This window comes from Synchiropus splendidus, chromosome 6, assembly GCF_027744825.2.
Source record: "Synchiropus splendidus isolate RoL2022-P1 chromosome 6, RoL_Sspl_1.0, whole genome shotgun sequence".
NCBI classification, from domain to species: Eukaryota; Metazoa; Chordata; class Actinopteri; order Syngnathiformes; family Callionymidae; genus Synchiropus; species Synchiropus splendidus.
This window is the reverse complement of record NC_071339.1, coordinates 18,725,488-18,753,116: the sequence shown is the minus strand read 5'-3', so window position 1 is coordinate 18,753,116 and position 27,629 is coordinate 18,725,488. Positions and strand designations below refer to the sequence as shown.

Here is a 27,629-nt window from a genome sequence, read left to right as displayed (position 1 = left end):
TCTGTCCCCCCCCCCGTCGGACTCGTGTTTTTCCGCCTGGATGTGGGTTAGATGTCACATTGTGCATCATTTAACCAGGACCTCGCGTCTCTTTAGTCGGAAAAAAAACCAGTTAATGCTTTTAATGTACTGACGAGAATCTCTGGCCGCCAATTGGAGCTCGTGGATCTCGTTTGTATACAGAGGCATTACATGTCAAGTCAGCCGAAGAAACTGTGCACCGAAAATATGTCGATGAAAAAGATAGGAACTCACAACGGGACTTTTCATTGCGATGAAGTTCTGGCTTGTTTTTTCCTCCAACAGTTGCCAGAGTACAAGGTATGCAACTAACCTCGAGTAATGCAAAACATGCTGCCGACTGTATTGATTTCAACCGTGTTAATATTGGTTTGAGCTGCATATGTGATTTAATTTGATATAGCAGTTCAACGGTGGGTTATGAATGAAGTAAATAAACTTGTCTTGGTTTCACACTCCAATAAGTGACTCTCAGTGTCATTAAATGAGTACGAAAACAATTACATATGGAGAAATGTCGAAAGAAAAATGATACATTTGAAAAAAACAAACTACTATTTATATAGGATAAAAAAAATAATGTAGAAATGAATGACGGATATTTTGAATATAATCTACTGATATAAGGGCCACGTAAGTTATATGTTGTTAGTTTAGAAACTCGTCGTAAGTGTACCCGATGAAAAGGAAATACGTTTTATACACGTGAATTAAAACGTCTTTACATTGTTGAATTGTGTTTCATTGATGCAACGTAAATCGTCATGAATATAAAAATATAATGAAAATGCAAATCATGTACTACTACTGTTAATATATCCCTCCGATCTCATGTAGGCTGCTAAGGGGCGCTACTGAATTGGTGTGTGCAGGTCCAACAAGCAAATACCTGCTTTTCTTTCTTCTTTTTTTCTTTGTTTTTAGCTTCACCATACAGACTTTGGACTAACCCTGTTGCCATCACCAACAGAATTCCAACTTGGTTTAAAAAAGAAACCTTAATTGACTACTATTTTTAGAAACCAGTTACTAAGTGTCAAACACTGTTGCAGACCTCTGGGAAATGTCTTCATTTTCAGAGCTGCCAGACTATTTCAGCAGCTGTTTTTTCTTTTGACCCAGTTTTTTAGCCACATCCGTTTCATGACACTATTTACTCATGAGGATGGTTCTTTTTCAAATGTATGTGAGGAAAGGTTGTAGTACAAATTCCTCGATCACTACCTGTATTTTATTCACATAAATTTATATATAGTATAATAGCTGCTTCCTTCTGTATTTATCTATTAAATCATTTGCTTGAATTGTTCAACCATGTTGTCTCCACACTGATCCAGATAGATTTGTTTTCTTGTCGAGGAAGATATTTAAATATAATTCAAACCAATGGATTAAACTGTATTGTTGTTGACATGCTGACGTCTAAATGGTGTTTGATGGCTGTTTCTGCCATTTGTTGCCTAGGATGCTGCGATAGTTCGGACGAGGGACCCGGCTCAGCTGGCAGAGTGTGACATTGTTGTCGACGTGGGTGGAGAGTTTGACCCAAAGAGGCATCGTTATGACCACCATCAGAGGTACGTTGTTGGCGGTGAGCTGCTGCCACTCATTCCTTCTTTCACCTTCTGTTAACCTTTCTTTAGACCACGTTTATATCATTGTCGTGTCAAACTACAGACCGCTGTTGTAACGTCCTGAGTCACAAAGCTTAGTACCAAAATGTATCACAGAAAATGAATAAATAAAATAATACTGGATGCATGGAGGACCAATAAACACATGGTTTTCATTGAGCAGTTATGGAAATGAGGAATGACTGAGCACATCTGTGATCAGGTCCCTGGGTGCCCACCAGTCAAGCTAGATATAATTGATTTTTCCTGGGTTGCATCTATGACAGCAGTACCTGGTGGCAACTAAAGCACGTTGAACTCATTTTGAGACAAATCCTGATAATAAATTATGAAGTTTATATGTTAGTTATCAAAGGACTTTGTGTTTCAGTATGAATAATGGTTTGTGTATTTACTCTGAACGTCTTAATAGCCACGCTGTGCATGGCTGAACGCCGATCAATGATTCCTTTGACATGCGATGCATCACATCAAACTATTGATTCATATGTAGACGTGACACTGTTAAACCTGACTTGTGCTCAGGAATACGAGCATTGTTTAATAGAGGTCTTGTAGCTCTACTTCATAGGAAAGCTGATCTGAACGCATCGATGAGAAAAGGAGCTGCTGCTGTTGTTGTTTACTAACCCCTCCTCTCCCCCCAATTTGGAACGATTGCGCTCGCTCAAGCACCCCTCACATTGAGCAATCACCAAGTCCCTATGATAATAAGAGTTGTCTTTCATGACCATTTGACAAATATTCCAGGGCTCTCTTCCTGGCAGGCGCTGGGTGATAATTAGCAATCCTTCAATTGAAGCCCTCCTGCAGTGGCTGCACGAGGCACAGAGGCTGCCACTGCACGCTGAGGGGTAGCAGGAGACCGGCGCTGTCACTCACACACACACACGTGATGCCATTGATGGATGCACAAGTGAAGACAGATGGGAGCAAAAATGACTCATGCGCTCTTTTCAGTGTTTCTTTTCAGTCATTTTTTGCAAGGTTCAAATGGACGGTTTACGCACAAATTTGCCCTTTCATTGCCTTGTCATTGGCCCTTACCCCATTTATTTGTATACACTAATACAACAAATCAGTGTGAACAGAGACAATTTTAGGTGCCTCATTAAACTCTGTTCTAACAGGCAAGTCTAGGTTAATGTGCCTTCATTCTGAAATTTCTGCTCTGCTCTTGTGACGTATTGTCTGATACATGGTTTCCCCTTCAGACCGATTCCTCACTTAACCCTCACAGTTGCTTTCAGTCAGTAATTGAGCTCATGTCCAACACCCGTAATCTGGTTCAGATTCTGAAAATGATAATTGCCCTCCTGTTTGGGATACGAAATGGTCGCGAATTGCCCCTCTGCAATTATCTTGTTCTGGATTATACAGATATTATCCCAGACCGCCTCCAGTCATTTTCATCTGTTCACAACAAGGCTGTGACAATCTTCACCAATGAATCATCTCTGTCTGTTTCTCGCTGATTTGAGAAGGAACACCTGCGTCTTGATTCTGTTCTAGGGCTGTTAGTAGTCCATTCAAAGGCTGTTTTACTGTTCGTTCACCCATTCATGTTGGACAGTGAGCTCCTGCTGTGACTTTCTTTTCTCTCTGTCCATAACCCTATTCATATGAAGCAAACATTGAGGATATCAGTATGCATGTGTTTTCACTAAAGTTGTATTATTGTGCCTACGTTTAACGTGTGCTATGTGAACACACACACACACACACACACACACACACACACACACACACACACACACTCACACTCACACATACTTTCCCAGCCTCTCACCCTAAACCTAACCACCCAAAACAAATGGCTAACCTTAACCAAGGCTCTGAACCAAACTTGAACTCAATTATAATGACCTTGGTTTTTTGAATACTTTCGTTGCGGCAAAAGGGCCCCACAAGGAGGCGTTTTCACCAATATTGGTCCTCTCTAGGATAGACAAGCTTAAACACACACACACACACACACACACACACACACACACACACATATGCATGCTTGAATATCTTTCAATGTTAAGAAAGAATATTAATACGTGTACGCACACACAAGTTTGTTTTGTTATTTTTGTGAGGGCCTCTCATTGCCAAATTTTTTTTCCCCAGCCTCTCACCCTTAACTGAACCATCCAAAACAAACAGTTAACCTTAAGCAGGACTCTGAACCAAACTTGCGCCCAGTTATAACCCTAGCCTTAACCCTAACCCTGCTTTTACTGACATTTTAACCCTCCAAATGTTGTGAGGACAGGCCAAAATGTCCTCACAAAACAAAATGTCTTTACAAGAAGGTGCATTGTTAAGACTTGCCCACATACACACATGCCAGGAGGCACAGTAGGAGCCTACTGGCCCATAAGAGTGGGTGATGTGTTCAGTGGAAACAGCTGTTTAATGCATTGATAACATCTGTGTCAGGAGTTTATTTACCATGAAAATTCCCCCAATCTGTTTCTGCCATATCTGCACCAGACTCACCGCCTTGTTCACTTTAAATGTTGCCTGTATGCACACAAGCTGGTTTCATCTACCATTCAGCATTTCAATGGAGTGAGCAACAAAAAAGCAACTTTCAAATGGCCAGTCTCTCACACAGTCAAACTGCAGTGTCCTCAGAATTCCTCCAGTTTGCCATTCTTGTGCTCACTGCCTCTTGTGTGTCTTGTTAATTGCAAATGTTTCAGGGCCTCTTTAAAAGAAGACAGTGTTCTCGACAAGGTTGCCTCATTGTGTAAAAATAAAACACAGACCAATAACTTTCTGTTGGCCTGAAATCATTCCGTTCATTATTCAAACATCGCACGCTCTGTGTTTGGTTTTTGAGGGATCTTTTTGTGGCTTTCACCACTGTAAAATGTGTGTTTTATGTTGGAACTTTACCTTTCACATTTTCACTCTACTATTCCTAGACTTGGAGGTGGATTCCTAGAGGGGGGCAAACTGTGGTCGGTGGGCTGCACATGTCCTTTTGTCATCAAATAGAAGCATGACCTCAATTTTAATATTAGTCACAAGACCCTGTGGCCAATTCAATCTTTCTTATTGTGCTGTGTGTTTCTTTGTTGTGTGGCTTCAGTTTTCTATTTAGCAGTGCGTCCTTGATTCATGATGAGATGATGATGAGTGATATTCCAGGAGTAGATTTCGATGGCTCCCTGTGGTATTGAGCTCTCCCTCCATTTCTTTGTCTTCCTGCTCCCACTTATTTACCTCGGTCTCCTGGTGATCGGCACAGAAATGCCTCAGCTTGGCCAATTAGCTCTCTAATGGCTGTGATTACCTCCCACTTCCCTCGCATGTCACTCATTCATTCGCCCGTCTGTTATCCGCCGCGCCGCCGCCCAAGCATTCTAATTAAGTCGGTATGAAATGACCAGCGGTGGCTCGGCGCTGGAGTCCACCGAGCTCAGCACGTGGCCCATGAGAAACCCCTGGTTGCTGTTATTGATGTGTGCATGAGCCGTTTACATGCGGCAACTTGGCCTTTCTGGTTGGTCAATGAACGCTCACTGTGAGTGTGAATGGTATCTGCAGCTGCCAGTGGTTTTATTGATAACACAGCAGGAGATCTACAACATCCATCTGGCTCGACTGGGCATTTCAGCGGAGCAAGTTTGAGTTTTCTTTTTTCCTTCTCATAAGCTGGCCTTATCTAATGCTGGCCCACATCTGTATGCATACATCTGTGCACTTTGTGCAAAGGTGTTTTCTGCGCCACGAAAATGTTCGTGTGCAGGGACGATAAGGAAATTAACAAAGATAAAACATAACTTCACAGCAGGGGGGTTGATTGTGTTGTCGTGTAACTGCAAATGGTTTCGGAATTAAAGGTGTGGTTTTATTACGATTATTTTTAAACATCTTAATCATTTGTTATATGTATGCATGCCTGTGTTGATTTAAGCTTTTGACACTAGACTGAATGACATGACCAAAAATTCATACTGATGTGATGTGAGTTTAGCGAAAACAGTTTTATTTTTTTAGAAAAATGAAAACATTTTGCAGGACGATCAGGCGTTACAGAATTTAGTATTGTTGATTTTTGTGGTATTAACATCTTTTGTTCCTGTCTGATATAGATATGATACCGATGTATCATTCAGGACTAACTGCTACCGAGGTAGATGACCAAATATATATATATATATATGTACAGTGGTGGTCAAAAGTTTACATACACTTGTAAAGAACATAATGTCATGGCTGTCTTGAGTTTCCAGTTATTTCTACAAATCAGATTTTTCTCTGATAGAATGATTGGAACAGATACTTCTTTGTCACAAAAAACAATCATGAAGTTTGATTCTTTTATGACTTTATTATGGGGAAACTGAAAGTGTGACCAAAATCAGCTGGGTCAAAAATGTACATACAGCAATGCTAATATTTGGTTACATGTCCCTTGGCCCCATTTTTACTTCAGTTAGGCGCTTTTGGTAGCCATCCACAAGCTTCTGGCAAGTTTCTGGTTGAATCTTTGACCACTCCTCAGACAGAATTGGTGCAGTTCAGTTAAATTTGTTGGCTTTCTGATATGGACTTGTTTCTTCAGCATTGTCCACATGTTCTCAATGGGGTTTAAGTCAGGACTTTGGGAGATTCTAGCCTGATTTAGCCATTCCATTACTACTTTTGATGTATGTTTGGGGTCATTGTCCTGTTGGAACACCCAACTGCGCCCAAGTCCCAACCTTCGGGCTGATGACTTCAGGTTTTCTTGAAGAATTTGAAGGTAATCCTCCTTCTTCATTGCCCCATTGACTCTCTGTAAAGCACCAGTTCCATTGGCAGCAAAACAGGCCCACAGCATAATACTACCACCACCGTGCTTGATGGTAGGCATAGTGTTCTTGGGGTTAAAGGCCTCACCTTTTCTCCTCCAAACATATTGCTGGGCATTGTGGCCAAACAGCTCAATTTTTGTTTCATCTGACCACAGAACTTTCCTCCAGAAGGTCTCATCTTTGTCCATGTGATCAGCAGCAAACTTTAGTCGAGCCTTAAGGTGCCGCTTTTGGAGCAAGGGCTTCCTTCTTGCACGGCAGCCTCTCAGTCCATGGAGATGCAAAACACGCTTGACTGTGGACACTGACACCTGTGTTCCAGCAGCTTCTAATTCTTGGCAGATCTGCTTTTTGGTGCTCCTGGGTTGACTCTTCACCCTCCTGACAAGTTTTCTCTCAGCAGCAGGTGACGGCTTGCGTTTTCTTCCTGATCATGGCAGTGACAAAACAGTGCCATGCACTTTATACTTACAAACAATTGTTTGCACTGTTGCTCTTGGAAGCTGCAGCTGCTTTGAAATGGCTCCAAGTGACTTTCCTGACTTGTTCAAGTCAATGATTCTCTTTTTCAGATCTGTTTTGAGCTCCTTTGACTTTCCCATTGTAGCGTTTGTGGGTGTTTTTATCCAATGAGCCCTTTTTAAATGGCCTCAGCGAAGTCACCAGCTGTAGCCACTCATGATCACTCACAAGAAGTTAAGAGGCCATGCTATGAAGCTCATGTCATTGACACAACTTTCGAAGTCTCCAAAATTGCTCATTCATGTTGCTGTATGTACATTTTTGAGCCAGCTGATTTTGGTCACACTTTCAGTTTCCCCATAATAAAGTCATAAAAGAATCAAACTTCATGATTGTTTTTTGTGACAAAGAAGTATCTGTTCCAATCATTTGATCAGAGAAAAATCAGATTTGTAGAAATAACTGGAAACTCAAGACAGCCATGACATTATGTTCTTTACAAGTGTATGTAAACTTTTGACCACCACTGTATATAAACGTATCCTGAATGCAGGATATTTTTCCTCATGATTTCTACTTCGCTGTGTGAAGAACAAACCAACAGTGATCCGAATAATAGTGTCAGTGGAAGACTGCAGGAGCTGATCAGAATTCAACATGTCTTCAACACCAGTCCAACCTAACATTGAATCCTCCACAAACAAAAGCACTGAACTAGTGTCATTTCCACTTCATCAGAATCAAACAGAAAAAAAGATGTGCGTATGTATGTAAGACACATGACCTGCAAACACATGTTTCTACACGTTAGGCATTACTCCTCAAGGTTTTCCTTTTTCATGTGACCCAGGTGAATTTATAATATTTATTTTTAACACCCCATGGCAGAACTGTTCTTCTCTGTGCTCCATTTCGATCCCTCAGATTGAGCCGAGATGAAATAGTTCTTTGTATTTTATATTGAATTGAAATAAACTATTACTACAATTTAAAAAAATAAAGTTTTTACAGTGATATTGAAATTATTGGCTACACCTCCATTAACAGTTACAGTTTCAATTCATCATCAACACATGGTTTTACCTTTTTGTGAGTGCATGAAATGGACCAAACTGTTTTGTTTTTTTTTTGGTTTTGTATTCCAGACAAACAGATGGAGGAACGAACAATTTGCTGTCCTTTAATGAGTCTGTTTTCGATCTCTGTCCTTTCTTCAGGACCTTCAGTGAGAGCTTCCACAGCCTGTGCCCAGAGAAGCCGTGGGTCACCAAGCTGAGCTCAGCCGGGCTTGTATACCTGCACTTCGGCCGTCAGCTGTTGTGCCAGCTCACCCAGCTGAAGGAGGATGACAGGCAGCTGGAGGTCCTCTATGACAAGGTGAGCGCACTGGGACGACAGATTTATCGCCGGCAGCTGATTAGCATTCATTGTATTTAGTCGCCAACACTAGCACTTCAAGGGAAACATATTTTCCATTCACCCACTTGTCTGTCATTGTGAACATTAACATTGTTGGACGTTTCCACTTGGAGCTGTGAAAGAAAAATGTATCAGGAGCAGGACATGCCTGGGAGGCACTGAATTTGCAACACCATGTTTATTTTTTTCAGCTGTTAAAATGAATCTGTAGTACTGCTGTGTAATAATTTTACAAAACAATAGTGACTCATATTTATGTACCCCATAAACCTTAGTTTTGTAGTGCATTTATGTCTTGTTTTTTTTTTAGATATTGACCTCTTTCTCACTCCTTCACAGTATTCCACTGACCAAGTCTGTGAACCCTCGCTCAGATCACAAGCTAGGCTTATTTAGATTTTCTTTTTTTTTTTTTTTTTTTTTAAACTGACGTTTATGTTTAGTCCTTGGCTTTTTATTACCTTACGTTATTTTCCTTTACTTGGAGACTCATAAGGTGACTGGGCAAATACTTGAAATGATTCAAAATTGCAGCCCGGTAAATACAGCTTTCCTGCTGGTTTGTATTTGTGTGATACATTGATATTAAATCGTGTTTTGAGCCAGCCATATGCATTTCATGTCCCATCAAAGGCTGTGTCAGGCTGCATTCCTCCTCTACGCTGAGAGTTGGTATTCAGTTCGTCCGAGCTCTTCTATTCTGAAATTTTGCTTATCACATTTCTGATATTTAAATGATCAAGTCATGCTCTTTGGGCAAACGGAGCGCCCACGTGCCGTTCAGTCCGATTCCAATGAAGATATTGAGCTACTTCTGACCTTCCGCTTTTTGTTTCTTCAACAAGTGAGTGCAATGTGTGCCTTAGTTTCCACACAGTTCATGACCTCCACCATGTTTTTCTTCCTTTTTCTGACAGCTGTATGAGAACTTTGTGGAGGAGGTGGATGCTGTAGACAACGGCATTTCACAGTATGAAGGAGAGGCCCGCTACACAGTCTCCACCACGCTGAGCGCACGTGTGAGCCACCTGAACCCACGCTGGAACAGTACGAGTCAGGACACAGAGGTTCGTGTGTGTGTACTTCATCCTCAAACCTGCTTGTGACTTGTCGAGAGAAAAGTTCTGATTTAATATCTCTGTTCCTTATCCCGAACAAAGCCCTTTTATATTATAGCTATCTTGTGTTTTCATCAAATGCTGTACTTCTAGAGGTTTTTCCTGCGTCAGGCATAATGAAACTATATTGCTGGTAACGCAGCCATTGTGCTGCAGACGACGCAACACATCATGTGTATAGTGTGCTTTAATGGTAGCAAATATAGCTGCTGTAATGTGATATTTCAAATACAGTAGATGTGCCGCTGCCTGAAAATGTGTTAGAATTCAATTCCATGACTTTCTTTGTTGTGATTGCTTTGATCTTTTCATTTATATTTTATGCTCTTATTGCTTCTCGTATACTGTTGGCTGTAACAGAGCAGAACACGATGTACTTTCCACTCACCTGAGCTACTCAGGACATCAGCATTGTGTCCAGTTGGCTCATCACCTCACAGGCTCTCCTTCCTGATCCACAACCATCTTGAGGCTTAGCTATGCACAGCTGATCTTGTCACATTTGACTCTCAAGTGGTTTCAGGGTTTGGTCGCAGATTCCAAAGGAGTGTCATTGATGGACTCATGACTTCATGTTCTCTAATTTTCTGCCATAATATTGAGATTTTAACCATGTTTAAATTATAGATGAGGGTTAGGGTTAGCTTCGTAGATTTATTTTTGTTTAAAGCAATTATCACTTCAAAACTGAGATGACTTTTGCTCACCCTAGTTCTCATACCAACAGAACGTTGCAGCTTTATTCTTATTGTTTCAGTCGTGTTGTTGCTGTAAATTCTTCGGTTCCTTTACTTGAGGTCATGACCTTTTCAGATATTAAAGGTCATCACGGTAGTCTTGTTGTCATGAAAACATTTCTTTTTCCTTGTATTTGTCACGACATTGTTTTCTACAACTGTTGATGCTTGTGCTAACACAACAAGTCTGTCTCTCATTAACGTTATAAGTTGGAAAATGACACCTGTTTTTACTCAGTCTCTTGAGATACCAGCATCCCATGTTCCTCCTATTGCTTGAGCTGTCTCAGCGGGGAGCTGGCCTATTTGTTTTGTCACATTTCAGTTCACACGATCTAGTCCTGGCACTTATCTCCGATTTCCCTCTGACTCACACAGCCGCTGGAGTGTCACAGAAAATCTCAAAAGCTAAACTGTTGACACACAAACCAGATGGTGGAGTGACCAGAAGTCAGCGGTTGTAATCGTGATAAATGTTGCTCACCTGTTTAAGCTGTGAGTCACAGCGGCTCCCTCAATCACACGCAGACTTGTGCAGAACAAATCGTGCGTGTTTGCCTGCCAGTGGTGTTGATAATGTGTGCCGTTACATCTTCTGCTCTCGGGGGTCTGCAGACCATGTGATAGTTCAGGCAGCAGTTTAGCCAGCAAATCAAATTGAAAGTGAAGCGTGTCACCCATGTGACGTAGATTTACATGTCGATTTCAAACCACATTGAAGTTTTTCCACTTTAAAAAAAGAAAAGCAAATAAATTGAAATAAAATTAATTGAACAGTGCCACCGAATTTATGATCATTGAGGTTCAAAGGTCATCCTATTACTTTACGTTTACTCAGTCTAGTTTTCCTATTGGTGTAATTCTGTCTGTCTGTGCCCGCCTTGAAGTCGGCCCAGGTTTTCCTGCCTCTCAACTAAACCAGAGGTCAAAAATTGGCAATAAAGAACCAATGATATTTATAACGTCATCATTTCCTTGTTGTTTTTAGGGTTTTGGAATAATACTTATACTTTCTTTTTTTTTTTTTTTTGCAATGTTGTCCTTCCTAATAGGAATGGAACCTACTGCCTTCGGACTGCCCATTTATTCACAGTGCAGTTTTCCTCTCTGTTCTCAGGAAGGCTTCAGAAAGGCCTTGGAGATGGTGGGAGAAGAATTTCTGGACCGCATAGATTTCTTTAAGAACTCCTGGTTGCCGGCCCGCACAGTCGTGGAGGAAGCTGTTAAAACCAGACATGAGGTATGTGAACCAACTGCAATTTCGCCCCTTAAATTTTGATATTTGATGTTTTTCAAAAACAGTAGCTTAGCTCCAGTGTCAACACTGGCGTGTCCACTCAGAAGACCAGCCTTTTAAGATATGGGTCGTCCTCTGATTTTATTTTCTGTAATGAGTGAGCCTAATATAGAATGTGAGCTCAAAGGCAAGGGAAAGGAAGAGGCTGAAAAGTTGTGCCATTGCAGAAATCTTAACCGGAGTTTGAGGATTTAAATGAACATTTATTTTTAATTTATGCTGATGGCAACTGTGGCAACATTTGTGCTAACTGCTACATTGCAGTGAAAAATATTCATCATTCCAAAGTGGCTGTGTAATTAGGCTGGTTCAAACAAGCTTCCCGACAATGCAGAACATCACAGGTTTATTTTTCATTTACATGCAAATATGAGTCGCTTGACTGGCTTTTTGTATGTAAACACCAATTTAGAAAGCTAGCATGGCGGATGGAGCTGAAAGGGAATTATAAATTCACAACGTACGAAGGATGTCGAGCACCTGTGTTTCTGAGAGTGTAGGCAGTAGAGCATCGGTCCGGAGCAACATTTGTCTTCAACTGACTCTATTTTCCTTAAAATATGATTTAAGATGAGTTGCATATTGGTTGATATCGTAAGGTGATTTCACGATTAATATTTGGATGGCTAAATTGTTTGTTTTGTTCTTTTCTTATGGAGCTATTTTGTTGCAGCCTGTCAGCAGTCATATGTAGCTGCTTTATATCATCTTGAAATCCGGGATCAGAAATGTTCTCTTGTATTGACAGTATTTGCTAACGCTGTCTAAGCTCTTGAATATTCTCATGCATTCGAATTTTACACACACACATCATTTATATTGTCTCACAAACTGCCTGGAGTTTCAGTTGTTATCCTGCTCATGAATCATGAATTCAGTCCTCGTGCTGAAGAACTCTTTCCATGCCTGCAGGTGGATCCCAGTGGGGAGATCCTGCTGTTCTCCCAGGGAGGATGTCCGTGGAAGGAGCATTTGCTTTCCCTGGAGAAGGAGCTCCAGGTCGAAACGCCAATCAAATTCGTCCTCTATCCGGACCAGAACGGCCAGTGGAGGGTCCAGTGTGTTCCGGCTGGCCTCAACACCTTCCAGAACAGGTGAGAAGACAGTCATATCAGTTTCTCAGGTGTATGAAAGGTCCAGCTTATATCACTGATTCTGGCACCTTGAAGTCTCCCACACGGGTTTAAAATAATAAGGAGTGAGAGATGGCTCTGACTGCCAGATGTGTTGAATCTGCTTGAATGTGAATCGAAGCGTATAATTCAAGGTTTTATGCTCATCAGACCGTTTGACAGTTCCTACAGAGGGTTGGGACGCTATCGAGAGAGCAACTAATTACATTCAACATCGTCTCCTGCAGGCTACGGATGATCATACAGTGTTTTATATATATATATATTTTTTTTTTAAAGCTCTGTCGTGAAGATATACGTCCTGCACAGCCAGTTAACATGAACCGTCTTCACTCATGACTGTGGTTTACATGAAAACATGGGGAAAAAAATCCATTGCGACAGTGAATTTTAATGAATGTGAAATTGCAGCGTAAACTGCACTGCTCCACGCTCGGCTGAGCAAAAGCGACTTCAATTAAATCTTCCATGTTATTATCCAGCTCTTTGTTGTCACATTAATTCAACCGTTCATCACTCTTTCAACCTGTTAATTTGCTTTCATTTTGACTATACATGAGCACATGAATACAGTGTTGTATTTCACATTCAGAAATGTTAGTGCATCGACCATGAGTCATGGTCATGTCGACCCATTGTCCTTAGGTTGTAAGTAGAAATCAAGGATTATATTTTGAAATAGAAATGCACTCGGTGAGCACAGACCTCCACTGCACAGCTCATTTACTCCCATGATGCGATTTCATCTGACGTTTAAAGCTCATTCCTCATAGGCTGTTGGTCTCCAATGAGATTGTTAGCTGCAGCACGCCAACAACACTTCTGTACTCAAGATGTGTCAGAAGATAACAAGTTCCCGAGTTGGCATGTTTCTTTAGCAACCCTGAGACAAAGAACAAAAACAACGACACGTTTTAGCACCACAGATGCTGCTTTATTGATTTCACATCGAGCTCATTTGTAAGGTCTTTTTTTTTTCACTGACTGTCCTCAACGCTGTGACAAATCCCTCCAAATATTTTGCAATATATTTTGCCAGCAGCCAGATAAACACAGCCATAAACAACCTCAATGTTGCAGGTTGTTGTGTCAGAGTTTAAAAGGCAACATTGTAGATCATGACTTTCTTTGTTTACTTTTTGGTTCATCGTTCAACGGTGGCTTGTCTTTTTTGATTTTTAATCTCAGTAACTCTGGCTACTCTCCTGGGTCCCTCTGTGTGGGGTTTCTTTGCTCGCCGTGTTCTTGCTTGGCTTTCCTTCTCCATTCCAAAGACATGATCACTCTGAGTAGTATTTCATTAAACTAGCACTAAGGTAGATGTTTCTGCGTGTACAGTAGCTCACTGTGTCCCCTGCCTCTTACTCCTTGCAGCTGGGATGAGCTCTGGATAAAATAAAAGAAGTACTTTGTAAGACAGTTGTCTGAGCAATAAATAAATTGCTGTCAGTAGGAAGGCACTTTTTTTTAACTTTGTTTTGTATCTGTGTGTGCTGAAAAGCATTTCAACTTACCGTCATCTGATTTGCACTAGTACTATTTTTTTTTTTGAAGAAAGTCTCTCCTTCAGTTCATTTGACTGCACACTTGTTTTGACAAAGACAGACGCCTCTTTTTTCACGTTTATTTCATCGTTTTGCAGCGGAATGTGATACAAGCCCATCAAGTTCTTTTATCTGCTCGGTAGGAGGAGACATGCATGATCAATCAATTCCAGGCACTCGGTTAAATCACCTTGACACGACTCTTAGTTATAAGTTCTATCTTTAATTGTTGCTTTATCACCCTCCTGTGTGGCTGGTTGATCCCATTTCCTCCAGCGTGGTTTTGTCCTCCACTGTAGAAAGTTGTTTTTATCTGGCTGGGGTATTGACTCCCTGTAATGGTTGTGGTTCTTACATCATATCATTACTGCCCTTCTGTTCACCACTGAGGGCGATGGTGGTACTGGACCCTGTTGAGTCAGACTGCCACCTAGCTAACTCTGCTAGCATTTCATTACCTGAGGAGGGGGATTGTTTACCTGCAACAGTCTTAACACCAATCCACCAGGCAGCTCAAAGGACGTCATCAGCCTTCCCTCTGGAGTGTTGAACTAGAAGTGTCTGCAGTGATGCAACATGTCGCGCCGATGTGGAGCTCTAATGCCGCCTCTAATTGGTGCCGAGTCTGACTTGTTTTGTAAGTTTGAAAGCCTTAACAGGCACATGGCCATTTGCTTCTGCTGTGATTGACGTTTCTTCTGCAATATTCAAAAGCACTGTAACGTCATATCTGCCTTTCATGTTGATTGTTGGGCGTGTTTTTTTTCCTTTTACTTAGTTACAACTTTGCTTTGCTCTGCTGTGGAACTCATCCGCGCCCCATGGCTGCGTGCCAATTGATGCCAAATTCAATTTGGAAGGGATTAATTAAACTTTTGCCCTCCACAACTGTTCAGACTTAAATCTGTGTTTTAATCTGGTGTCTCGCGCACATCAGTCAGTCTGAACAGTGAGACGGTGAAGGGGACGAGTGAGTGAGAGGAAACAGTCGACGCCCATTGTGGTTTTCAGACCACAGACCACACGCCTCTATCGTGCCACAGGATTGACCTGCGGGAAAGTGTTGCAAGCCTCTTAATGTACCCGACCCAGGCCACAGGATCACATGAGGATTAGTAGCAGAGGTGGAACCTGACCTCTTCCAGATTACTTCTCGGGCACTAAGTGACACTTGTTGGTAAATAGTCAGAGATACTGAGGGGCCGGATCCTGACCTGTTCCTTTATCAGATGACCCTTGCAGTCTGATATGTTCATGGTGCGTTTTTTCCCTCTTAACTGGTGCAGTAATTCTGTAAATGTGTCTTCTGTCAATCTCTATTTTCTAATTTGTAATGCCTAAGGTGTGAATATGACCTCCTGGCTTGTGATGTGAGAAGAAGAGGTGGTTTAAAAAAAATTTCAAAACACGTGTCACTATTTACCGGTGCCTATTGTCATTATATGCTCATTTAAGGATGGATGTAATCTGATGGTCTCACCGCACGCAACCAAGGTGGTGTGATGTTTCTGGTTCAGCCTTTATAGAAACTCCAGCTAGGTCAATGGTGGCCGGTTCGGGAGCTTGTGGAGGACACCAGTGTCTGACCCCCGCACTGGGTGGTATTGTCAGATCACTCACTTTGTTTCTAAACTCCAGTCTGTGAGATGTTTGGAGAAGCGCATCAGAACCGTTCTGCAGCGCTGCAGAACTAAAGCGGTGTGGAGCTCCATCAGGTCTGTGCTCACATGTGTTGGCGCTTACTGTTAAGTGTCACTTGATCTTGAAACCCTCCTCTGTACATAGTATCCATTGTAGACTAATTATTCCAAAAGAAAATAAATAAACCTGAACTGTCTGCCTACTATTGTTTAGGCCCCTTAATGGACACCAGCTCCCTCACAGCTGGAGAAAATGATGAGGGCTGACAGTATTTTTGAATGATCTAGCACAGGCCTGGCCAACCCGCCGCTCTTTTCCCAGTTTCATGTGGCTCTTCTTCAAATGAGCCACGAACTGGCTGCGATATTGGTCAAGCTGCTATTGAGATGATCGTTTATACAGGATATAAGATAAAAAAGTAAGAGCTATTACGGCAAAATGTCAAAAATATTGTTAAACCGCGCCGCACGTGCCCCAAACTGAGGGGGCTTGGTGCAAGTTCAACGCCAATGTGAGTTGCGGTCCTAAGACTTGGACCGCCATCAGATCCACAATTTACATATGATTGTCATTCCAACTACATGTATGTCATGTGTTTCACCTATTATTCATTGTTGATTGTTCTGAAGTCTGTTTAATCCAGTGGAGTGAAGATGAGATGCTCCAGTCAGCAGTGTCGCTCACATTCACAGACCAGGGCGACGTTATTAGTAGCATGAGCCATGTAAAAAAAAAAAAATATATATATATATATATATATATATATATATATGTAAAATAAATGGCACACACATCTCTGTGTTTCTGCTTGATACTTCGTGGGGGATCACTGTAAAATGTATTAATTTTCAAAATACAACCAGCTACCTTCTGACACACAGGGATGAGCTTTAACCACTATACTGCTGCTAAGTCACGTGACCAGCTCTTCAGGTGAGCCTTACAGCCTTACATATTTGTAGCATGCGGCTCTTTTCAGCAACACAGTAAAAGAACGTGGCTCTTAGCCTCTGACTGGTTGGCCACCACTGATCTAGCAGCTGCTAAAAATGAGCTCTTCTTTTCATGTTCTTCCCTCATCACAGAGCATGATGTCCAGAGGGTTTGCTCGTGTCCGGGCCTGCACTCTGATCCAGATTCTGCCTGTTACTGAAACGGTGTAACTTCCACTGCTGAAACAGGTGTTCTCCTGAGATCTTTGAGTCGGATTCTGCAGACTGATATTCTGCTCCGATCTTCCCTCCGTCCATAAATCCATCACCGACCACAGGCTGTCGCCCTAATGCACAGAACATCTCTCCCCCTTATAGACTGTTTGTATCTCATCATTTGGACTGTCTGTCTCACTGCTCTGCCTTTCTTCCCCTGTCTATCACCCCTATCAAACTGTCTCACCTCCGCTCCTCCTTTTCTACCGCAGACTCCCATCAGGTGGCAGTGCTTTCAGACACAACGACAGGCATCCGATGACTTCAAACATTTAATGTAGTGCAAACATGGCTGGGCGAGGAACAAAAGCCAGTGAGGTGTGGATATAAAACACAGCTCCAGATGGCAGTGTCAATGGGCGGCCCGCATCCTCCCAGTAGGCATGTGCCGACTCTGCGATAGGGGTGTTGTTATCACCTGTGTCCCAGCTTCTCACCTGGGGGGGGCGTTGGTCTATTTTTATCTGCTGTTACGTTACTAAGGAAATGTAGGCTGGCAGAAGGAAGAGAGGAAGTCTTTAGTCTGAAGCAATATAGAATAGATGTCTAGAATGTGAGTCACAGATATGAATATTGCAGGAGGAGAAAGAAGACAAAATCACCAGGTGTCACTGTTATCTCATCTGAATGTCTGGCATTATAGGGCAGAAAAAAAGCAACTTCATTTTTCATGGTAATCAGAGGAAATGGTACGATCTTAGTCATCTGCACAGAGTGAAGCTGTTGCAGAGAAAAATCTATTATTTGAAAGAAGTGATTGTTTTTCCTCGGGACCTGAGCGATTTATTACAAAGCCAGGTATTTTATTGCTATTAATGATGAACTTACTTACTGATTTCCAGGCTCATCTACAGTTTGCCACGTAGTTCATTTAGGATTGGGTCAGGTTTCGTTTGCATCCAAAATCTGAAAAGTTGCTCTTGGAAAGCCTCAGTTTTACCCGACACCTCCGTCCTGGTTGAAACGACACACGTTTGGGGTGTGATTCTAAGTCAGGGGAAACGGAGCTTGTGTTATCAGAATAGAATTTAGTACCATGGTCAGTGGGGGTTCCACCAACTAGGAAAGTGCTTCGAAATAAAGTGCTCTTAATAAATAAAATGAAGTAAAAGGCTGATCACAAATTCAACAGTCTGACGGCCGAGGGGAAGATGCTGTTCATGTGACAGGGTGACGGATTCTGGTCTGGATGGACCATAGCCTCCTGCCAGAGGGAAGAGGAACAAACAGTCCGTGAGACGGGTCGACTGTGATCCGACCTGCACGTCTCTGGGTCATGGAGACATACAGGTCCTGAAGAGATGGCAGTCCCTTGAGGTGGCACTGTTGAACCAGACAGTGATAGAGGATGGTGTTAGCCTTAGCTTGACTAATAATGACTAATAAACTCAGGAGATTGCAGAGCCAAATGTTTATTTCTGCTACGATTAATAAAATCTAAAAACCTGGGCAGATTCTCCTATTTAGCCATCTCTCAAAAGGTTGAGCCGTCCGTGACCTCGTGGTCAATATTTCCCATCAGTGTGATGAGAATTTTATGGCTTACTGCTGGTGCATTTGAAACAAGGTTGTGACTAAGAAAATGGAGCGGCTGGGAATAAAAAGTTCTGTGCACTGATTTGACCTAGAAGATGATGGTAGTGATGAGGCATCATAAAGCGTTTCAACACAGTGATACAGTGTTGATACTGTGTCACGACTGACGCCTGCTGGACATAAAAAATCCCTGCAGGCAACCTACTTGCTGTGTACAATAATATTATTTAAGTCTTTGCATTCATTATTATTAAATATCTCTAGATAATGTGAAAATGTATAATAATGTAAAAAACGTTTTTGTATTTAAAAAAACAAAATCCAATGTTTTTAAATTTTCTACATTAAATTATACCTTGAAATTAATTTGAATTAGAATGGAGCAAGACAAGTCGAAAATCTGGGACAAAATGATCAAAATGTTCCAACACGGCAGACAACTTGCGTTTCCCCTGCAGCTGCTCCATATTCCACAAAGACATTCACAAGGAGCCGTGAGATGAGATTGTTTCAGCCACTCGCTGTGAGCTCACATCTGTGTTGCGTCACCCATCACTAGATGATGGTGTCGAGTTCGGACGGATATGGAAAGCTGTTTGGTCATAACGACATCTACAGTACTACAGTTTTTGAGTGCTAGTACTCAATTTTGGTTGACTAGTGTGCACGCACAATTTACTAGTGAAGCAAAAAGTGTCACATGTACCACTAGTAGGGCAAAACAATGTTGGCTTGTAGACGTTTGTGTCTACCATATGGCTTTCCACAGACGGAGGCCATGTTTGCTTCAACCTTGTTTAGGGCAGCAACTAACAACTACTTTGATACTCATCATGTGACCTGTACAGACGTAAACGCCAACATGCTTGACTGGTGTAAATGTAGTTTTAGGGCGTGGGATGTTTGTTAGTTGTTGATAGCACTTTTAAAGTGTGAAATGTTGTTCCCAAACTTAACATTTGCGTTTTAATGCATTGTTCCTCATTTTAACCATTTCTCCACTCCTCACCACAGTCCTCAGGCAATTAGTTACACGAACTAATGTTCTATTATTATGTAAATTATGGCGATCTTCTGTGGTACCTTAAGTGAAGTGTAACAAAAGAAGTCGGATTTTTGTCCCGCTGTGGGGAAACAGTCAGTGATAAAGATGCGCAACACAACAGACATCAAAGACGTTTACAAAGCATCAGCAATGATAAATACACAAAGCTACAAAACAAAACATTGAAGTCAAGCTATCAAACAACACACAGAAAAACACATGAATGGCAAATTGATGTGACAGTTTGAGAATAATGATCTCTTTACTTATTAAGTATGTGAAGAATGAATACAAGGTGTAGCTTGAAAGCAACAACACAGTGGGTGCGATCTCTTATTAAAAGGTCATTTCTCCTTCTGTAGTCCTTCAGCTGTCCTGACCTCAGAAATGAACAAGACCTAAATGTACGGTGTGGAGGGAGATGTTGGAGGGTGTTTTCGTAGAAAAGCTCTTAACTATTGCTTCACTAGATCACAGTCTGACAATAGTAATGCACTGTTCTCATGACTGTGGGAGCATATGTAGCACCCAGGCAACTTCTCACTGTCTTCTTGTCTTTATATTCTCTCTCTTCTTTCATTTCTAACCAGGCACTAATGTTCAGGGCTGTTCTCGTTGGTAGCCAAGGTTCTTAGTAATCTGCAAATAGTGGATTGTTTTTCAGTGGTGGCTTCCTCGAGCTGTCATAACAGGCGTCCTCCTCCACCCACTCTTTCCCTCATTACCAACCTTGTTGACCTTTGCTTTCCAAACACACCATGGAGCGATCGATGGGTTGATTCATTTAACGGGGATTAGAACCTGGCCATGTTTTTTTTTCCACCTCTCCCTGGGTCGTCTTAATGGGGAGACGACTGTGTGGGCTTGTCATAACACGTGGAGACAACGTGAGCGACAACACTCGAGTGCATGATACAATGGACTGAAATGAATAATGAATGAGTCATTTCTGATCCAGTTTTGACTTCACAATGGAATGAAATTGCAGAAGCAGTATAAGACAGTGATGCTAAAATGATGACAAATAGGTCATTTTAAGGGGATCACTATGTATTTTTAGGCGTGTAAGATAATATCAGAAATATAGCTCAAATATCAGAATCAGATTTATTGCCATGGTCCGTGGGGATCCCACCAACTAGGAAAGTGTTAAGGAGAACGTGCAGTCAAAAACATAACCATAGTAATAGTCATAAAAATAAAAATCCTAAAATAAAATGAACATAAACAACTAATAACGCAATGCACGTAACATCCCACTTACGACCAGAATCGGTTCCGACCAACTGGTCGTGAGTCAGATTGGAAGTAAGTCGAATGCCATTCAAAATAGGCGAGGCGAGGGTTATAGGGTTATAGGTTCTACTGTAGTGGTAGATCACTCTCTGAGAGTGAGATGCTGGGATACTGTGCTGCTGTAACTGTCGTACGTGTTGCCGGGCTGCTACGTGCTGCGGTGCTGGACATTGAATAAAAAAAAAAAAAAAACCCCAAAACATCTGCTGGCCGTGGTCGTGAGTACAGGTGGACGTAAGTTGGATGTTACTTGTACTTGATTGTACAATATTGTATCGATATTTTTGCTGAAATATTGCAAGATTTGATTTTGTGATTTTTGTCTTGATATTTTTGCCGGCTATATCAATATTTAATACATAGATACTTGGATATGCTTCTGCACTTGTGACATAATACTAACATTTTCCTCTGTAGACTGGTGTTATTTTGTTGAGTCGCGATTCATTCCTCTGTTGGTGTGTGAAATTCTACTGAAAGTCTAACTCGACTGACATAAACTCTTTTTCATGTGCATAATATTGTACTGTATTATCTGATTTTCCCCCTTAAAATGATTGTTCTTATTACAATATATGTTACTGAACTCACAGTAATGCAATGCATTGTATCGCCACTCCTGTATCGTATCACAAGATATCTGGTAAACAGCCCGAGTGTTTTTCTCATTGTTAGTCAAGTGTCAGAGTCTTGGCTTTGCAATGACATCAAGTCTTAAATGTGTTATATAGTTATATCTAGCTAAAGCTCACTGAATGACCGCCTTGGATCAACACACTTTTCCATTACTTGCAGCAGTGGAGGTTTTACCCATCAGTGGCACATCATTGACTCCATAATATTATTTTTTTTATGTATTTTTCCCCCAATACAGTCAATTACAAAAGAAAAAGTTGTGTGGTCAGGCTACGACAGGAAGATATTTCAAATTTCAGCTAATATTAACCTGATGCTCTCGCGTTTGCTGTGAAACGACACCGCCTGGCTGTTCTTATGGCACATGACGTGAGTTGGGAGTGCCGGACCTGTAAAGAATGAAATGCGTTTGTCAGTTCTCCACCCTCAGATCGCTGTTTGTTTGTGAACGGTGCTGAGTGTTTGTGGATGTTTGGTGTGAACTTGGCCTCTGAACCCTCCACTCACGACTGAAACGCTGTTCAGCACGGCTGAAGCGAAGGCTCATGACTGGTCGCTGGTACATGGTGAACAAAGAGTCAGAGCTCACTGCTCCTACCTGTTGAAGACTCTCCAGCGTTATCCGAGTGCTGCGGGCGCACCTACTGTTATTCCTGTCAGACGGGCGGAGTGGAACCACTTGAAACCGCGGCGCTGCTTGATAACTGTGTCACCTCATTTCTGACAAGGTCGACCATGCCACACATTTTCATATCTCCTCAAGCACCACGTGTGGGGGGGAGGTGTGACACCATTTCCTCCCAACTGATGCTCGCAGCTGTTATAAGAAAAGGAAGGTCTTGTAGAATGGGTCTTCACAGGGAAGGTGAGAGTCACATGGTGCAGGATGATGTTTCCATGGTAATTTGCTCAAATGTTTGGAAGGTTGAAGGAGGCAGTGGCCCAGTGCACACGCTCCATTATGACCGCTGCTAATGTGTTTTAGATGATCTGCTGGCCTGAGTTTGCAGCTTCATGCTAAAAATGGCGGGAGGTAAATGAGCTACTCTACATTTCTATCGACCTTATTCCCTCACATGCTCGTGGGCTCGTGGCTGAGGTCCGCCAAATTGCCTGTTGACTCCTGTGTGACTTCGGCTCGGAGCTCGGTGTAGGTACCAAATGTGCCACAGGAGGATGACGTCACATCCGGCGTATACGATAGCTTCTTTTTTTAAATGTTTTAATGAGCCAGAGGGAATTGAATTAAAGAATTTTATGGTGCTTTCTACACATGCGTAACATTTATTTCCACAGAATACGATGTTTATCATTGGATAGTTCGCAAAGTTTTTGTCAGTTCTTCTCCGCAGTCTGTGGGACAACATGTCGTGATTGGCTGACATGGACGGAGCGTTGTTTTTCCTTTGATATCGCGCAAGAAATCATAATAGTAGGCACTTGTATACCTGCAGATACATTTTTATTTTAGTGGTGGGACTTTAACAAGCCAATTACGCTTAAATAATTACCAAAAAATAATAATGTAATTTAATTGAATTGCACAGTTTGCTCTCCAGGTCACAGGGAACCTTTGTAAGTGCAGGAGTTGCTGGTCCACTGATCACACTGATGCACAAGACACGTAGCAGCTAGGATGAGAACAACAACAACAAACATGGAGGAATCCCTGAACAAAAGCAAACTAAAGCTTCTGTTTGTTTTTGTTCAGGGATGTTTTTCACTACACAATGGCCAGGGTTTCCACTACAAGACCAACAAATCACGATGCGTTGTTCACCAGACTGCGGAGAAGAACGGACATAAACTTTGCAAACAATCTCTTTCATTTAAAGATCCAGACTTAACCTCCTGGTACCTGGTTCCTTTTATCAGCCGCCAACAAACAGCTTCAAAGGCGCACTACCAGAGGTCAAGTTCCTTACTTGACTATACTGAATGGACTCTTCCAGTCATGGCTGGCTGCGCAGCAGAAACAAGTCAGTAGCTGTCAAGCATTCTGGACATTAAGAAGCTAATACTATCAACAACCAGTTTATTGCTGCACTCCGAGCCTGGTGGCCTGGGGTTATGACGCTCTAGTGGCTGTAGAGTTGTTAGAAATCTGCCTTTCACTCTTTTCGCGTGCTAAATTTGGTTTGAAATGACTGGCTCCCTCCTGCCACTGTGAGAGGTTTTTAACACTGGTTCTGGAATCGATGCTGATTTGGATTCTCAGAACCGTGGTGCTTTCTATGGAACCAGCCCGCATTCTCTAAGTGGAGGCCTCTGAAAGTCTGTTGCTCAGGTGGAGGTAAACAACACACCAGGTTTCTGTGATAGACTGAAAACTCATCGCTGGCTTCAGGATGCAAATCACTTTTTTTCCCCCTTGTCTAAACACGCTAGCCAGTTCATAGCTGTGTTTGGGAACCAGAGCCATGTCAGTTCCCCAAGTCATTTTAAACCTGACTAGTGTGTTAGGCAGGCGGAGGGGAACTGGAAAGTTGGCTCATGGTTGGCTCCCACTGAAGTTGAGTCGTGACATCATTTGTGGGCGTGTCATATCCAATAGTCACATCTGCAAACGTCATCGCATCTTGTGTATTGGATGGAAACAAATCCTTTTATGAATGCGACAAACACCTCAGAACATCTGGTCATTTAGCTGGTGCGTTGTTTACTTCCCTCTGAGTGACACAAATGGCGTCACCCCACTTGAGTCACACTTAACAGGAATGATCCTGGCTGGTTCAATAGAAAGCACCAAGGTTCTGACCAGTGCTCCAAGAACCTGAACCAAGCCACATGCGCTCACCTGCCACTCGCTCACGTTCCTCCTCACTGCTGAGCTTTCCAAAGACCAGGCTGAAGACCATGGGAGAGTTCGATCCAATTTGCAGACACATCTTTTGTGCTTCCTTATTATACAACATGTATTTTTATTTTTTATGGCTTTAGTCCAGCTTTTTATTCATTGATTTTAATTCTGTTTTCCTCACCGATTCCTTTTTTTTCTATAAAAAAAAACAAAAAAACTTTCGCCCTGAGTCTATCCACATCACTGTGAGTTCATTGCTGTGTAATAAATACACCAAATAGCTTTATAGCATTGTAGCAGTGCAATTTTTTAAACTATTATGATTATTATTATGTTATTTTTATTTAAGGACAAATTTTCCCTGAACTTTCATAATTCAGTCTTTCCGCTCACTGACAACTTCCTGTCCAGGTGTTGCTGTACTCGGACTGGAAACTCTTCCTGAGCTAAACCTGAAACTCATTTTGCTTTGCACATGGTTCTCAGTGATACTTGCTCTTAAAGAAGGGACACAACACTCCCAACTCGCCTTCTGACTGAAATAAAATCCAATCCACCGACTCAAACTCCTGCCGCTACTGATGGTAAAATAACCACTCTCTGTTTCTGCAGCCACAAACTCATCACTGAGAGGTTTGGTCTTGTCGGAAGGTTTTGTGCTCCGTGCTTTTTTTACGGTGCCCCGTCACTCACCAGTGAATCTGATCTGTGATTGGGTGATGCTACTGTGTCCCTGCTGGGTGTTACTGCAGCATAATGACAGTTATATCGGCATCAAGCTTCATGGATTTTTTTTTTAATTAAAAGATGCATTATAAACATTTAAATATACATGATAAACATATAAATACATTTGCCAATAACAATGAGAGGAAATAATGGGTCTTAGCAGCTTCATCATTTTAAGTATTTTGGATGAAATCATTAACCGTTTTGACTAAATATAACTGTTTTATTTATACTTAATTATTCATGTTTAAATATTGTGTTATTTGTTTTGGATTTTTTTTTATTTGTATATACTGCTGTTATTATGCCTGATAATTGGTATTATTTATCATGCTGCTATTGCATTTCCAGAAGACCGTTGTCATCAGCCTTAACTCTCCTCCACCAGTGTGCTGAATAATTCCCCTATTTCTGGTGCTGCAGATCTGAATAGCAGCATGCGATTTGCATCACAAAGTGTCAACAGGAAGTGAACCATCTGTCAGCTGACTGTCCCGTCTGTCCTCCCCATCACAGGCTGTCCCTGCTGGAGGAGTGGCGGGGCGTGCGTGATGAAGCGCTGTCGGAGCTCAGCGGGATCAAAGGTTGCATCTTCGTCCATGCTGGAGGATTCATCGGCGGCAACAAGACCCAGGATGGAGCTCTGGAGATGGCGCGCAGGACCCTCCAGGCGGCAGCACAGTCCCCCACGAACGGAAGCAGCTGACCGCTCAGAAACCGGAGCCAAGCCTCCAGTGTCGGCATGGAGAGGCAGGAAGGATTAAGATGTTTGTAAGTGAGTGGCTGACTCACCAGATTATGGATCCAGATGCCAGATCAGTCTCTCCAAAAGCCTTTCAGAGTGCGACTGAATGAACCAACAGCTTGCATGTTTGTGTTTGAAATAAAAATTGGAACACCAACCCCAACTTTTCCTGTCGTCCTGAAGTGTGCAGCAGGGCCTCGGAACCTTCACGTTCTGAGCAAAGGACTTCCTATGAAGTCATGCAATCTCCTGTCACGGGACAGAATTCTGGTGAGAAATGGTGGTCTTGTATTGCAGTAGACTTGGTTCAACTGTGGAGGTGGAGGACGCAAAATTACCGATAACTGATGATCTTTGCTGGAGCTTAATAAGATGTATCATATCCAACATGGACAGGGAAAGTCAGTATTGTTAACTCATTCATGGTCCCGCAACAGATCATTATAGTAATAAAAATAAAGAGAAGAAATGTGACTAGTAGTATTAACAAAAATGACAAAAAATACATGACAAAAAAGAGATTAAAAAGTTGGAATACAGATCACACAGGTTTGGTTTCTATGAGCCACAAGAAACAGACTATTACTTTCCATTTTACACATCAGTCGAAGCACAATTTTAATTTGACCAAACAAAAGAACTTTTCCAGGCGTCATGTCTTCGAGTGCAGACACCTGACTTAAATTGAGTTTTGTGTGTGTGTGTGTTAGATGGTGGTCAATGTCTTTTTCCAATATATATATATGGTGGTGTGCTATTAAAGAGGCCACACTATTATTGTTTCCTTTTTTAGGTGGGAGATGTTTTCGTCACCATTTTACATGCAACGTCCTACTTTGTTGCCACAACCATTTATGACTCACTTTCACTCACATTCATCCGAGAGGATCTGAGAGCGCCATAGCAACCAAGAGCAACCGACAATGTACTGCAACAATTTCTAGTCAAATGAAAGGCAAACTCAAAATCAAATTCGTATTCCCGTACAGAGAACTCCTCTTTGGAGTCTTTGCCTGCTCTACTCCACGTCCCTCTTGGATGACATGGCCCTACGAGAAGAAACACATTTGGGGGAACAAAAGTAGAGTAAACGTCTGTCTCATTTTAATCATTTTCCTACCAGTTTTTAGGTCACCAAAAATAGAAACTGGAATGGGAAGGGCTCCTTGTATCTCCTAAACTCTTTGGTACATGTTCAGGAAATGCTCTGCTCAGTTTTGAATTAAGACCAGAGTTCACTGTGGACACCTTTCGGATGGATCCCATTTTTTAATAGAGTCATGACCTGGATCAAACTGTATGGAAAGTAAAGAGTCCAGACTTTCTTCTCCAGATAAACTCTACTTCCCAAAAAGAGTGTGAAGAGGCTTCTTCATACCAAAGAAACATTCTCTCCTGCAGGTACTTGATCTGCCTCAGTGAGAACTTCTGGTCATTTCCCTCTGTTATTTCTCAAGTGTTCGCTTTTAGCCCGGCTGCCACCCACCAGATACTAGTAGCGATTTGGCCTCTTTGTGGACATTCTAAAGGCCTCCTACCTTTTGTGGAGTCAGTCACCCAGAACCCCATGAGGAGATTACAGACATTAAATCTCCATCGCAGCAGTAGAAAGGAGGACTCGCAAGGGCCTGAGATGAAACCTCCACCTCGGCAGAGAAGCATTAAAAGGTGCCGCCACTGACTCGCCCTCCGTTGGCAGGACTTCTATAGCCCTACTTTCATCTCTGTCGCAGTTACATTAGCGAGGAGCGCCCCGCCAGATCAAAGCTTCTGATTTATTCAGAGGAATTACATGTTCAGACGCCACACAGAGGTGCTCCGTTCAGCCTGTC

The 27,629-nt window shown here is 42.1% G+C and overlaps 1 protein-coding gene across 1 annotated transcript; it reads left to right on the top strand.

The window, feature by feature from the left end:
• Window positions 1-25,946, top strand: myg1 (myg1 exonuclease). The gene is made up of 7 exons (XM_053867169.1): window positions 1-321; window positions 1,486-1,598; window positions 8,131-8,290; window positions 9,250-9,399; window positions 11,305-11,427; window positions 12,397-12,578; window positions 25,569-25,946. Exons 1-7 carry the CDS (start codon window positions 193-195, stop codon window positions 25,756-25,758), a joined length of 1,047 nt encoding a protein of 348 aa, XP_053723144.1. The 5' UTR covers window positions 1-192; the 3' UTR covers window positions 25,759-25,946.
• Window positions 25,947-27,629: the final 1,683 nt, after the last annotated feature.

What these genes read in the sequence shown, in the direction of transcription:
- myg1 (XM_053867169.1), top strand. Translation starts at nt 193, where the DNA reads ATGTCAAGTCAGCCGAAGAAACTGTGCACCGAAAATATGTCGATGAAA. An exon ending in AACAGTTGCCAGAGTACAAG is followed by an intron (nt 322 to 1,485) that starts GTATGCAACTAA and finishes TTTGTTGCCTAG; the next exon opens with GATGCTGCGATAGTTCGGAC. An exon ending in GTACGAGTCAGGACACAGAG is followed by an intron (nt 9,400 to 11,304) that starts GTTCGTGTGTGT and finishes CTCTGTTCTCAG; the next exon opens with GAAGGCTTCAGAAAGGCCTT.